General features: G+C 40.4%; 2 protein-coding genes and 1 non-coding gene across 5 annotated transcripts in view; 1 reads left to right on the top strand and 2 right to left on the bottom strand.

Annotated features, from left to right (window-relative positions):
* The window catches only part of daw1 (dynein assembly factor with WDR repeat domains 1), a 54,403-nt gene extending 49,107 nt beyond the window's left edge, over positions 1-5,296 (top strand). Inside the window, exons 12-13 of the mRNA XM_080186480.1 lie at positions 3,663-3,825; positions 4,636-5,296. Of these exons, the coding sequence (XP_080042606.1) occupies positions 3,663-3,825; positions 4,636-4,670 (198 nt within the window). The 3' untranslated portion in view covers positions 4,671-5,296. The remainder of the gene's footprint in view (positions 1-3,662; positions 3,826-4,635) is intronic.
* A 1,673-nt stretch (positions 5,297-6,969) lies between these two features.
* sphkap (SPHK1 interactor, AKAP domain containing) overlaps positions 6,970-15,258 on the bottom strand; it is a 381,850-nt gene continuing 373,561 nt past the window's right edge. For all 3 annotated transcript variants that reach the window (XM_080185826.1, XM_080185829.1, XM_080185827.1), the window contains 2 exons: positions 14,979-15,163; positions 6,970-9,258 (listed from right to left, as the gene is read on the bottom strand). In XM_080185826.1, the coding sequence (XP_080041952.1) occupies positions 9,112-9,258; positions 14,979-15,163 (332 nt within the window). In that variant the 3' untranslated portion in view covers positions 6,970-9,111. The remainder of the gene's footprint in view (positions 9,259-14,978; positions 15,164-15,258) is intronic.
* Positions 10,611-10,810, bottom strand: LOC145341612 (U2 spliceosomal RNA). Its single transcript, XR_013886386.1, has one exon. It is a non-coding gene; the product is annotated as a U2 spliceosomal RNA (small nuclear RNA).

The following is a 15,258-nucleotide window of genomic DNA, read 5'->3' as shown; positions in this document are numbered from 1 at the left end:
GTTTAGGGTGAGGAGTAAGTGGTTTAGACGGGATGTGAGGATTTTTTTTCCATCCAGACAGTGATAGAAATATGGGACGCACTGCCTCAGAGAATGGCAGAGATAGGCACTCATGCAACATTTAAGAAACATGTGGACAAGCACTTAAATCGCTTGGCATAGTAGGCTATGGTTCAATGCTGATAAATAGGATGAGTATAGATTGGTATTTGAGCGACATATACATGATGGGCTGAAGGGCCTGTTTCTGTGCAGTATGTCTCTGTACTTAGAAATGGGGTCTTGCAGCTACTTGGTAATGGAATTAAATAATAACTATATGGCATACAATACTCACCCACGTTGACTGGATATAAGAAGTCACTAAAATATGAATGTGCACAATGATGAATTATTACCCTGAAACCTTGACAGTTCTAATTCACGACTTTTATTTCCTATAGACCCTTTATCCCATAGGAAGTGGTACCAGAGGAGAGTAAAGACTCCTCAAAAGAAGATGCTCATGCTGAGGATGGACTGTCACAAGATTCACATGTACCCACCAGCTCAGATACACACACCTCAGTAGATCTGCAATATTTTCTCTTAGCTGTGTAGCTAACCCAGATTTTTATGCGCAGAATGAGCTAAATTGGTCGTTTTAGGCACATTGTACATATGCAGCTGGGCAAACAAATTGCCTTGCCCTTAAATGTATATTCTGTGCACAACAAAATGAAAATAAAGGGAAAGTAGGTTGGTGGCTTCTCACAATATGTCTCACAAGTGCGCGTGAGTAGGTGTTAGAAATAAGGTTAATGAAGGGTTTCTTTTGGAAGCTGCAGGACCTTCCAAGTTCTGCTCAGCTGGATGTATATCCTGAGCACTGGGGGCCATTGGTGAAGAATATAATTCTGTAGCAGCAATGGGAAATGAGTAAGGTTCTGTCGGCCTTTCCATCTGTGCTGTACATGATTAGGTGCACCCCCACTGCGGATTTCTCAGTGGTGAGGGGTGTGTTCAGTGGCCATAAGACCCCACCACCAGCGAACGGCACACTGCGTCCTGCTGCTGTGAAGCATACCACGGCGGGGGGGGGGGGGGGCGGAAATCTCACCTTCTATCTACCTCTGCCTTAAAAACATTCAGGCTTTGCTTCCACTGCCTTATGAGAAAAAGAGTTCCAAAGTCACATGACCCACCGAGAAAAAAATTCTCCTCTTGATCTTGAATGTGTGACCTCTTATTTTCAAACAGTGATTTCCAGTTCCACATTCCCCCACAAGAAGAAATATCCTTTCCACGTCCTTGCTGGCAAGACCCCTCAGGATCTTGTATGTTTCAATCAAGCTGCCTCTTATTCTTCTAAACACCAGTGGATACAAACCTAGCCTGTCCTCATAAGACAACCTTCCAATTCTAGATATTAGTCTAGTAAATCTTCCCTGAACTGCTTCCAATTAATTTACACCCTTCCTTAAGTAAGGAGACCAAAACTGTGCACCATAGTCCAAACATGGTCTGACCAATTCCCTATATAACTGAAGCATAACTCCTCTATTTTTGTAATCAATTCTTGCAATTCAATTAGCTTTCCTAATTACTTACTGTACCTGTAAACTAACCTTTTGCGATTCATGCACTAGTTCTGCATTTAAGACCTCTACAAGCTCTCACCATTTAGATATGTTTCTTTTATGTTTTTCCTGCCACACTGTCTGTAGTATAAATGCCATGATGTTTCAGGCCTTTGCGCTGATGTCTAAATGCATGAAAGACTGACTTTCTCCCTTGAGCATCAGACTGGGGGTCAGTCAGGTGCATGCTGACCCTTACCACGACTTGTACACTCAGATTTCCAACTTGAACAGGATTGATGAAAACCTAACCTTGGCCACACTACTGAGCACATCACTGAGGAACAGCAAGGTCCTCTCCAACTCATTGCTAGAAGAGAAGTGTGGGTGGGTAATGAAAGGGAAGATAGAGGAAGAGGAAATGAAAGTGGGAACTCTGCTCAAAATGTTCCTCTTCTGATCCCTTGGTCCCCTCTTCATTCTGATGCTGTCTCCTGGCCCTGCACAGCTGCAATAGGTTGTCTCTTTCTGCACTCCAAAACTGAGAGGATGTTGCCCATAAGCATTGATCAATCAGAGCAGGGATATGAGCAGCCTGACTCTACATGTGCTAAAGTCACAGGAGTAACACTATGTAGGAGTATGGTAAAAGGAAGAGTAGGAATTGCACAAGAATATGATTAGATTGTTAATTTTACATTGATTGTATGACAGTTTTACACTGTGTGTTTCCTCCGGGTGCTCCAGTTTCCTCCCACAATCTGAAAGATGTGCTGCTTAGGTGTATTGACCCGACCAAGCCCCGGAGTGTAGCCACTAGGGGATTTTCACAGTAACTTCATTGCAGTGTTAATGTAAGCCTTACTTGTGACTGATAAATAAACTTTACTTTACTGAAGGTCAGGGGCAGGCCAAATAGGTTCAGAATACGGCTGCCTGATGGCTGCATTCTCTCCATTTAAGTGAAGTGTGTTGGAATCAAGCCATCCCAGCCAGCTAACTATGTGGCTGCTGATATCCTTGCCACAACACCCTCCTTCCTCTGGTATCATGTTGCTTCACTTTGTCCTCTGAAGAGACAATGCACTCAACACTTCCTCCCCCAGAACACCAGTCCTTGCTGCTGTGTAATGTTATCCACACTGCATAATGATAGTTCATTACTGCTACTAGGCCTGATGCATATTGAGTGACACTGCCACATGTGTTGAGGCACCTGAAATGCTTCTTCAACATGCTGATTGCTTGATCTGTCACAGCTCTGCTGCTCATTTGTCTTCTCTTTTATCTCCCCTGGACATCATTGTCTGGGTTCCTCATGCGTATTATGAACCAGAACATCAGAGGATAACTCTTGTCTCCAATTGATTCACATGACTTTGAGTTGTGAATATCTCAGAGTACCTCTACTGGTGCAAGATAAAAGCAGCTCTTGGGTATCTTGTGCACACATGCATGATTTCTTTTGTGTTTTCAGAAGAGTTTGAATATTGATGGAGTGGAATCCCTTGGTTGATGAAGACTCCAGGGTTATCTGGGGTGCTTTGATTGTCATATGTGCAGTTGGAATTGTATATATGGAGTCAGGAAGAATAGGAATGCAGGACCATTCACTATCCCCAACAAGATGACTTACCTCTACTGGTTAACTCAGAATACAAGCACAGAAATTTCCCACCCTCTTGTAACCAGTGAAGTGCTCATTTTCTATCAATGGCTCACCACAGCTGATGCTAGCATTGGGCGTGCAATGCTGATGCACTGCTGGCATCTCAGTAGGTTCCTGTTATCAGTTTGATTTCTGCAAACAAGGAACAGAATGCTGCTTGACAAGAAATTCTTAGCATTATTGGTTGGTCTTCCCAGATAGATGTAAGCTGAGATGAAGAGATATCAGATTTTACTTTAAACATGTGGCATATATAACACCTCTGAGGAACAAAGACAGCTAAGCAATCATACTTTTAAAAATCATATTTAGAACTGACAAAGTTTGCACTTTAACTATAAAAGTAACATTGTTACAATAGAGTATTTTAGGTAATCTGAGCACTTCCAGTGACATGAAAGCAATAAGTTCTAATCCTACAATGCTTTTGTCAGATTTGTTTCAATCCTCAGGGTAGTCGCATTCTTACAGGCAGTTCTGATAAGACGTCCAGGCTTTGGGATCCTCGCACAGGCCAATGTCTTCAGGTGCTGGAAGGCCACACTGATGAAATTTTCTCATGTGCTTTTAACTACGAAGGAAATGCCATCATTACAGGTAGTGTGTGAAATGATACTTGAATAGCATTAATGTAAGTATTTTCCTGAACGAGTTGATGGTGAAAGCAGGCTCAATAAATTCCAAAAGCGAATTATGTACACACCTGAAGAGAAAACATTGCAGGGCTATAGGAAAGAAAAGGAGTGGGACTAATTTGGTAGATCTTCCCAAGAGCTGTTGCAGGCACTATGGGCTGAATGGTCTTTTTCTGTACTGTATGATTCTGAGTTATTTTCTTTATTCCCTTCTGTATCCCCAGAAAGCATAACAAATTTCTTGGGAGTACAGGAGCGTTCTATCTTTCTTGACCACGAACATTTCCTATACTTCAACAGTGACTGCACTTCAAAAGTACTTCATAAACTATAAATTATTTGGTGGTCGTAAAAGATGCTATATAAACACAGGGTCTTTCATTTTCTTTTCCATGTGAACTTGATCAACATTGGAAAGGTTGGTGCTTCAGATGGACCCACTGTGACAAGCAATCTTTATTAGATTGCATTCTTCAAATCACTCGCTACTGCATAATATATATTTAAATATTGGCCATTGTTTGTTGTAACTTTAGTTTTTATTATTCTTGACTTAGGGGTCACTAGTCTACCCCTAGTCTGTGACGCAAGTAGACTAGTCTTTTTTCAGTGTGCACTGAAGGGCATTCAACTTGTATGTGAAGTCAATTACTGCAAGTTCAAAAATAAATCACTTGCAAAAGAGTACAATTAATGTCCAGAACTAATTTTTAAACAGGGGCTTATTTGGAGTAAGAAATATTAAATGTAGTTTGTTTTTATTGTAATACAGGAAGCAAGGATAATACTTGCAGGATTTGGCGGTGAATGAAGATGGAGTCACTGAAGCCACTTAATAAATTCATACTGAAAAACCTCTTGGATGAGAATGCTATAGGTGAGAATCTATTATTCAAGACATTTATTGTCTCAAAGAAGGACTTGTGAAGAAATCTAAGCAATATGTTCAGTTTCTTTGTTGTGAACAGACAAATACTATTGCAAGCTTGTCAGAGGATCATCTTAAACAGTGTGAGCTACATTTCTGACTACAACATAGCTTGTGTAAAATCGTAGCATGATTTTTGTTTCTTTCTAATGAGGTTTGTTGTAAGTTTAAGCTTTAGTGTGGTTAATAATACAAGTGTTAACTGTTCAGAATTTTGCAAATCTTTAAAAAAACATATTTGTTCATGTTTGATCATCATGAGTTGTTGCACCAAAATTGAATGCTTTTATAAAGTACCACAATTACATTGAAGTATTCCGCCATAGCATCTAAACTTTCTTCAATTTGTTTACAAATAAAATTGTACCCAGGAGTTCTTCACTTCTGTCTTGCAGTTTTCATTATTCCTGTACACAATGGTATCCAAAGCTAATTAGAGTGTGGATACCACTGAGATTCAATATTTATGAATATGTGCAGGAGACCTTGCAATTCACATTAAGAAGTGGTAGGCTTTGAAAAAAAATTACTTCATCCTTAGAGTTGCAAAGCCAAGTGGACTGGGCAAACTCAAGTGGACTGGGCAAACCCAAATCCATTCCTTGCTTGCTCCAAAATCCAAATTCAAATTCCAATTGAATCCAATTCAAGGTCCCCATGAGAGAGACAAACAAGATCCAAGATGAGCCAATGCATTCCATCGAGGGCTTGATCTGATGCTTGATTTTAGCCAAAGGGCCAAAAAGCAATCAAAATTAAGGAGGGCAAAAGGCACAAGGAACTCATTCGCCATTTCCCGTTAGGCAGAATCACCAACCAAGGACCTCTGCTGGGAACGTGCATTTGTAATAGCAGCCCTTGATGTTCTGCATGCAAAGCTGATTGGGCAAAGTGTTCAAGTTGAAGATAATTTTTTTTTATTCTTTCCAGAAGCATGTTACTACTTGTAGTCAGTAGAACTTTGATGAAAATTTGGGGTACAACAAAAAAAAATCAGAAATGCATATAGTTTATTTTCTTGTATGATTTTATGATGGGAAAATACATCGCCACTGTGATGTTAAAATGTTGATGCATACAGGGCACACTGACATGCTTATTCTTGCCACGTAGTCATGTACCCGACGGCAGAGAAAGTTTACCCAGTGAGAAAATTTTTTAGAAATGGTCAGGTGATCTTTAGTGATCATTTTTGGCAACCCACTTTTCAAAATCCCACAAAGTACCCGCAGAGCACAACCCCCACTTTGAAAAATACTGGTTTATATGAGCTTGTTTTGCACAGATTGGCTACTACATTTATACATCACAACGTTGACTATGTTTCAAAAGTACTTGATTTGTTGTGAAGTGTTTTGGGACATTGAAAACATGGAAGGTTCTAGATGAATGGAAGTCTTTCTTACACATGCCCACACCTATCCAGCACAATGGAAGAATGTAACTCTGATCAGGGCCAGTAAAGGGCGAAGAATCTGGCACTAATCCTGCCTGTGTTAAGTGTCAATAAGAGGGCATTACTTTGGTGCAATTTACCAGCTGATTATTGTGGAATGGGACCAGGATTGCCTGCTACTGGTCCCACTCCAGTCATTGACTTATCTTGTAACAGATGGACAGAAGATCTTCTTTGAGCCTGTTGAATCAAAATCCTTAAAATGGCCACAAACAGGTGGGAATGCCATGGAATTTCAGTCCACGAGAGCTGGCTGACAGTTTGGTTGTCATAATTCAAAAGTCAGTGTGCATGACGGTGTAGCACCTGGCCCCTTTAAGGAGTGGACATTGAGGATCATGTGGTGATTGCCCATTGGGGAATGAGAGCAGGGATCTCACTGCAGAGCACAGGTTTATGCAGCTGAAACTGATCCTAAAGCTGAAGTGTTAATATTGCTGAATTACTCTGTATATAGTTATCTGCTTGTAAATAAACAATTATAGTGTGTTATATTAACAAGTGGTTGCCAATTCTTGCAAATACTACAATTGTCAGAATTTTAATATAAGGGGTAAGTTAGTATAAATCTGCTTTCCCCCAATAAAGTTAGTAAGTCGTGTTTCCAAGACAAAGAAAAAAGGATTGAGAAGGGGAAGAAGGGTTCTACAATTCAGAAAAACAATCAGTTCAGACACATTCAATCAATATTTATTTTCAGTTACATCCATGATGAGTTCAGCTTCATGGAAAAATGTGAAGGAGGTGGATATGTGTGATGATAAATTTTTACAGTAATCAGGAAACTTTTGTAACACTACAGTACACAGTAAAGTACTAGATCCTATACAAGACTTCAGTGGGAGTTTGAGGAACGTATGTACTGTTCTATTCTACTGTTTCAGTATGGTAGTGTAAATAAATTGTAATAACAAAAAAAGTGATTTGACAAAAATGAACAGAATAACTAATACAAAGTGTTACAAATGAACCCATATTTCTCATACATAATCCAAATGATCTTTCAGCCTGAATATTTGTCTGTAATGAACAGTAGATTTTATTGAGTCGTGGCTTGTTTCAAGCTTCCCTCTGATCTCCTAGGTTTGTGCTTTTCAAAATTGGATATTTTAAAGACACTATTGTCTTGAAAATTATTGGGCCAGATGGAAACTGCACAAGGATATGTATTCATCTCTCCATCCATCACTGATGAAACTTGAAATGGTTTACCTGTCCAAAGAGTTGTGGCTCTGAATTCTTGCCCGAGTCACAAGATTCTGAGTTCAGGACCCACCAACAAGGGTTTGAGAACGAAAATGGGGACTGACACTCCAATGCAGTACTGTGGGATGCTGTACTGTCAGAGGTGCCATCTTTTGGATGAGACGCCCCAACTGCCTGCTCAAGTGAAAACAAAAGATCCCATAGGACTATTTTGAAGAAGAGCAGGGAAGATATCCCAGGTGTCCTGGCCAATATTTATCCCTCAATCAGCATCACGAAAACAAATTATTTAGTCACGATCACACTGCTGTTTGTGGGAGTTTATTGCATCTGTTTAGAATCATAGAAACCCTACAAAGCAGATTTGGCCCATCATGACTCCACTAGTAACAGTCTCACATAGGCCATTTCTCCGTCACCCTGCATATTTACCCTATTGTTCACCCTGACACTAATGGTTAATTTACCATGGTTAATCAACCTAACCCGTACATCTTTGAGTGTGGGAGGAAACCGGAGTACCCGGAGGAAACCCATGCAGACACGGGGAGAACATGCAAACACAGACAGTGATCCGAGGCCAGAATTGAACCCAGGTCCCTGGCGCTGAGGCAGCTGTGCTAACCATATGCTGCATTATATTACAGCAGTGAATTACGCTTCAAAAGTACTTCACTGGCTGTAAAGTGCTTGAGAAGTTCAGTGGTCACAAAAGGTGCTATATAAATGCAAGTCTTTCTTTAAATGTCAGATTCAACAGCTTTAAAGATGTGACTGATTTTATTCCCCCAAAAATGAGGATAGACTTTGAAATATCGATGGATCAATCAGTGTGTAGTTTCCAAGTGGATTGATCCACATTTATTTGTTTGCATTGCCAGAAAATATGGTCTCTGTCATAGAGCTAACAGGAACTTGTTCCAATTCTAACTGTGCATTTTGGTTTGGATAGACGGCACTTTTCAATTTTACGTTTGAATGTTTGTCTTTATATTGTATAAACATTTCAACAGAATAAGCAGCAGAATAATTAAAATTGTGATTAGCCCATTCTATACACTAACTTAAGTATTGGTTGTATAGACATACATGCTCACTGTACATACATTATACAATTTTAATAAGATGATTGCAAAAATATTTTCTCAAAATGCTAACCAAATCTGCCCTAAATACATGCCACACAAATATACATGTACAGTACACACTTGGTAAAAGCTGACAGTTTGTTGTTGTCTGATACAATATGGCTTGTGTATGTCAGTGCCAGCTTCTTCACATGTACAGTACACATCAGATAAAAGGTAACAATTTATTCAACTTTGTACTGTGTGGCTCATTCACATCTTAGACGTGTAGACTGCAAGTCCATTACCACAGTGGAGCTGCTTTGGTGATGAAAGAGCATGTTTATCCACATAATCATTGAGAAGTAAGTCAAATCTGCAATTGGAAAATTGCTCCTGATTGACTCAGGGACAACTGATAGCTTTCACGTGTTGTGTACAGTAGTGCTTGGTTTGCTCCATGTGTACATGATGTATGATTGATCACTTCAAGGAGAACACAGACTGGCTTTAAAATAGTCGTAAGAATCAACTTCAAAAGTTGACTATTATACCTATTCGCCTACAAAGTCAAACTTGCAAATTAGTCTTTCAGACAAATTCAAGAAGCCAGTCAAACAGACTTCTTGTTGGAAGGCTTTCTCCCTCCTCTTGCACTTTACAATACTGCAGGATTGCAAGAAACAGATCTTTGAGCTTCCAGGCTTTCTGGTGAGCAGAGTGGACAACATCTAAAAACTGAATCCAAACAAAGAGATCAGTTAAATTACTGCAGATGCTGGAATCTGAAATCAAATGGGAAAATGCTGGAAGGTCTCATCATCTGTAAGGAGAGAAAAGAGCTGATGTTTCAAGTCTAGATGACCCTTTGTCAAACCAGCTTTGATAAAGGTCACATGGATTCAAAATGTCAGCTCTCTTCTCTTTACAGATGCTGACTGACCTGCTGAAATTTTCCAGTATTTTCTCTTTTGGAAGAGATCAGTTATTGCTCAACATTGCTTTGCAATGAAACACCTCACTGCAAGGTGATAGAAAGTTGAATAATATTATTTCTAGTTTTTTTTTATAAAGTTTATTTATTAGTGTCTCAAGTAGGCTGACATTAACACTGCAATGAAGTTACTATAAAAATCCCCAAGTTGCCACACTCTGGCACCTATTTGGGTACACCGAGGGAGAATTTAGCATGGCCAATGCACCTAATCAGTCTTTCAGACTGTGGGAGGAAACTGGAGCACCCGGAGGAAAACTACACAAACATGAAGAGAATGTGCAGACTCCGTACAAACAGTGACCCAAACCCAAGCCGGGATTCGACACAATTTACCAGTAATTTCTTAACAGTCATTAGAATGTGATCATTTTATTTATACTTTCTATATTCCCAGTACTATAGTTTTTTTTCCATCTACCTATTGACGTAGTTTACTACCAAGGAAAGATATACTAGTAATTATAGAACTTACACAACTTCAGAGTATTCTATAGCTCTTTATAGTAAATAAATTGCCTTTTTTTTGGCTCAAATCTAGACACTGTTGTAATGTAGCCAATATCCATAAAGGGAAGCTGCACAAACAGCATTTAGACATGTAGACTCCAACAATTAAATTATTAGAAGCCAATGTTTCCCCCTTGCTTTACACCAATATTTGCATGTTTCTCTAATTTCTCTTCTATCTCTCTTCATGTCTTCTCTGAGATCTACTTTTTGTTTCCTTGATCCCATTCCCCCTAAACTGTTGATCACCCAACTTCTTCCCCGGTCCCCATCTTAGCTGATATTGTAAATGATTCCCTTTCTTCAAGTGTTGTCCCCTTCTTCCTCAAATCTATCACCATCACACACCTCTCAAAAAACCAACCCTTGATCACCTTGCAAACAACCTGTTGTGTCATTGGTGGCTGAGGGGTGGTACAAGACATCAGTTCCATTCAGGAGGTCCACATAAGTTTTAAGATACACAGCCGGCAGGTTTATATTTGTTAATATATCCAATTCCATCAAAGTCCAATTCAAAGTCTCAAGAAGTGAGACATTCCAGATCCAAGCTGACAAGACAGGCTTCCCACTTCCTGTCTTGGGCTTGATCTACATGATCCAAGCTGATTGGAGTAGGCATCGCACCGTCTCCAAGGCTTGATCTCGTTTGCATCTTAGCCAAAAGGCTGAGATGCCGCATTAAAAAAATTGCTTCAAATGAAGTCTCAATGTAACCTCATGACTTTAACCAAGTGCAGGGTGTCGATACTACACTTGATCATAGCCAAAAGGCCGAGAGCCAGTGGGTTTATTTTAAATATTCACTATACAGATTCCAATCCTCAACTACCAGCAGACTGTGGAGGCCTCGATGATATCATGGAATGATGATGTGACTGTCCTCTTAAAGGGGCCATGCCACACACAGTAATTCCCCAAATACACAACAAATCTACCCCCCCCCCCCACCCCTGATCAATCACGGAAATGTTCATACATTGCATCACCAATCTAAGTACATTTTAGGCTATACAACCTGACTAAATGCAACACAATTAAAAGCAGAAGCAATTGGGAGACCACTGAGCCCTCACTTGTTGCATCCGTTGATGGATATTTCTTCCATTGGAAGAAGAATTAACAATCTTTTGGCTGCTGCCAATCCTTCTATGGGAATGATACTGCGACCACAGTATCAATCCCATAGAGGGATTGGCAGCAGCCAAAAGATTATTAATTCTTTCGGGTTTGCCTGATGCTTTGGGAGTAACAGGCCCAATGTCAGGAACTAGAGAGGCCAGTTCATCCCGAGGTGGTTCAGGCAAGCCACTGTGGGTAGCCAGCAACTGGTCAGCATGACATCCCTAAACCAGTTGATCCTCGGTTTGGACTGTTTACAGTATGGGGCCACTTTAAGCCAAGACAAATGCAGGTACCCACTTTTCCCGGATGGTATTATTACATGCTAATACTCGCTCCCCTTGCTGAAACAGGCATCATTTAGCATTCACTTGTCTTCTGGCTCCTTGCAACTGTAGGTTTCACTCCACTATTGCCAATGTCTCTTGGGGTATTAACATATCTATTGTTGTTTGCAGCTTCCTTTTCATGAATAGCAATGCAGTGAACTCTGTACGGTCACGTGTAGTGTTTCTGTAGAATACCAAATAGCTATTGGGATGTCAGATTAACGAACCTTGATCTCAAGAAGCTTTCAGTGCGTGTTTCAGGGATTGCACAAATCATTTAGCTAACCCATAGGTAACTGAGTGACAGGGCGCAGATCTGATATGTTGGATACCACTCCCTTTGAGGTAATCTTCAAATTCTTGTAGCTTAGATTGTAGCCCATTGTCACTTACAATTTGTTCCAACTTGCCAAACCTTGTGAAGATTTCTTCCACTTTCTCAATGGTTTTTTTTCTGTGTTGGTGGATTTCATTGCAACTATTTCTGGCCACTTAGAATGTGCATCGACTACAACCAAGAGCATATACCCCTTTAATGGACCAGCAAAATCAATATGTTAGCCATTGCCACGGGTGAAGGGGTGACAATGGTTCCTCACTCAAACATATGACTGGCATTGTTTTACTTTTCTTCCATTTGAGCATCCAGACCTGGCCACCAATAGTAACTCCTGAAAGTAAAATGTGAGAGACAAACTGCCCCTACTCCATAAGCGGAAGTGTCACAAGTGAGTTGCAATGTCAGTTTTGGGTTAAAATGAACTAAGATTTTGTAAAAGTATCCTTCACTGCCTGGGATGCTTCCTCGTATTTGGATGTCCAATGCCAAGACTATTAATGTACAATAGATTATATAGTGATTTCAACAAGGTAGCTAACTTGGGAATGAATTTCCCAAAACAATTGACTAGACCTAGAAAGGAGATTAATTGTGTCACATTCTTTGCCTGTGGAGTTTTCATGATGGCTTCCATCCTTTTTGGTGTTTTGTGTCGCCCTTTGTTATCGATAATGGAGCAAAGTATTGTAGTGAGGTTCAGAAGAAGTCACATTTCTATTTCTTAACAGGCAGGCCATGCACTTGAAGGTGTTGCACAGATTCCAAGTTCATCAAATGTTGCTGGACATTAGCACTGGTAATCCAAATATTGGCAAGATAACATTGTAGCCTACTCAGGATTTGGTCCATTGATTGCTGAAATAATGTAGCGGCCTAAGTAATTCCAAGGGGTGATTGTTTGTCGCAGAACAGGCTTTTGTGGGTAACAATGGTATGCAAGGGTTGTGATTTGGTCACAATCTTCATATGCAGGTAAACCTATGAAAGGTCGATTTAGCTAAACTTTTGCCCACCTGATAGACTGGAGAATAAATTATCGTTCAGTAGAAGTGGTACTGATCCACACGTAACACCGGATTGATGGTCATCTTAAAATCTCCGCAAATACAGGCTATACCATTCTGTTTCATGACAGGCATTATTGGTGTGGCCCCGTTACTTGTGGTAACAGGTTCTAAAATACAAGTCGTCCTAACTCCGATTCAACCTTCAGACAAATTGCATACAGCATCACTCTCGCCTTGAGGCTTTATGGTTGGCTATTTGGCTTAATTTTAAGTTTCATTTGCACCCCTTCCATTGAGCCAAGGCTATCTTCAAATTCACTCTTTTATTTGTTTAAGATGTGCTGCAGGTCTGCCTTGGCATCGACCAATTGGTTTATAGCGCTCTGGTCCAACTTAATCTTCTCCAACCAAGACTGTCCGTAGAGAGCCAGAAGTTTCCTTGGAACACGTGGAAAGGTAGCCCCATCCTTAGCCCACTCAGCTCCACCTTGATGATTATTTAGCTTTTCAAAGACATAATTTCTGTAATGGTTCTTAAGATCACATTTGCTGGCCTTAAAGGAAGATGCTTTAGTTCCTGTTGAGATATGGTTGGAATTCTCTGGCCATTCACATCCCGCTGCCACTGCCAGCGAGGATGGAGAATTTGGCACTTGGCCAAATCTTCATTCACTGCAGCGGGACCAGAGAAGCCTACTCCTTGGAATATTTATAACATGAGAGGCAGAGCTCTGAATCTCTAGAGAATACCAATAGTGTGAACTGCAAGAAGTTATTCATCAGCTCATAGAGCCTCTTACACATTTAATTTTCAGTTCCTAAGCATAATTCATTATCCACCTGCAACCTTTATAATGTTTGAACATTAATATCTGATCTTGCATATGAAGAATGGACACACAGGGAAAGGACCCATATGTCGACAAGAACCTCTCCCGGGATCACAGATGGATTCATCAAGGAGTCCAGTGTTTTATCCCTGCTTCTCGGCAGGTTTTAAACAGATTCAGATGGAAGTGTGCCAATCACACCCCTGTAACTGAGGTTAACTGATTTGCATAGCTTTCAGGTGTAGGTATTGATGGCTGCTGGCAGGACAGCAGGAGAGGGAGGGGAGGGATTGTAAACATTAATGTGAATTTTAATGGAGTCTGAAAACGGAAAGAGAAATTCAGATGGAACACCCATTCCCAGCCTTTGGGAGGAAGGAAAGCAAGTGGTAAGGAAACTCAAGGTTTGAGTAACTATCGCTAGGCAAGTGAACAGAGCAGCCCTGAGGTACAGCCCTGCCCTTCAGTGAAGGTGAGGATGACCATTTTCTATGCCACTTTTATGTCCCATCACAGCCCTGCTCAGAAATCTCACCACAGTGAAATGTTCTGCTCCCAGTCCTCAATTTATACCCCACATCACAATACACAGTTTTGCTGTAAAATCATGGTTATTATGTCATAGATAATGTAAGCTGTGGTCCTTTGATCACTAATATGGGATTTCACTTCTTCAAAACCACCTTAAAGTTATATTGTCTGGCATTTATTATTATTTTAATGTTTAAAGTTTACTTATTAGTGTGTCACAAGTAGGCTTACATTAACACTGCAATGAAGATACTGTGAAAATACCCTCGTCGCCACACTTTGGTGCCTGTTTGGGTACACTGAGGGAGAATTTAGCATGGCCAATGCATGTAACTAGAATGTTTTCCCGAGTGGGAGGAAACTGGAGCACCCAGAGAAAACCCACACACACGTGTGGAAAACATACACATTCGGCACAGGCAGTGACCCAAACTAGGAATTGAACCCGGGTCCCTGGGTTCAGTGCGAACCACTGTGCCACTATGCTACCCAGACTCTTCATTTTATGCTGTTCATTTGATTGTTTAGCTTAGGCATAGATGCCAAGGGTGGTTCTATCACTAATACTCAATACTGGAAGTACATTGATCTGTTCAACAGAGAGTGAAAGAGAAATCAGAGACCAAAGGGAATACATACACAGTTGCCTATCTATTAATAGTTAGATGTAAGACACATCTGCCAGGAGTTCACCAGTTAGTCACCTGCACAGGAAACGGTATATGATGCAGGACTCATTATGAGGAGCAGACAATAAGAACAACAAGTAGATTTCTTTAAGGAAATAGAATGTACCTTTTGAATCTTCTTTTCCTGGGATTTTTTGAAGTAAATCACTGGAAAACCAAGCTCAGAAGCTGCTATCCACTGCAAAATTGCTCTCAATTCAGAGTCAACGCACTCAGGGCTCAGATCAAAGTTCAGCACAAGGAAGTCCCGATGATAGCTGACTGCACCCGTTGAGAACTGAGACGCTTGTTCTGAAAGAGGGAAAAGAAAATGCACATGCTGACATATGTAGAATGTTTGGCAGTTAGAAAGTTATTGTTCTATTATCCAACACAAGTATTATCTT

The sequence above is a fragment of the Carcharhinus amblyrhynchos genome, chromosome 3, assembly GCF_965287045.1.
Source record: "Carcharhinus amblyrhynchos chromosome 3, sCarAmb.v2.hapA, whole genome shotgun sequence".
Classification (NCBI taxonomy): Eukaryota; Metazoa; Chordata; class Chondrichthyes; order Carcharhiniformes; family Carcharhinidae; genus Carcharhinus; species Carcharhinus amblyrhynchos.
Note: the sequence above shows the minus strand (reverse complement) of the source record. Positions and strands in the feature narration are given on the sequence as shown.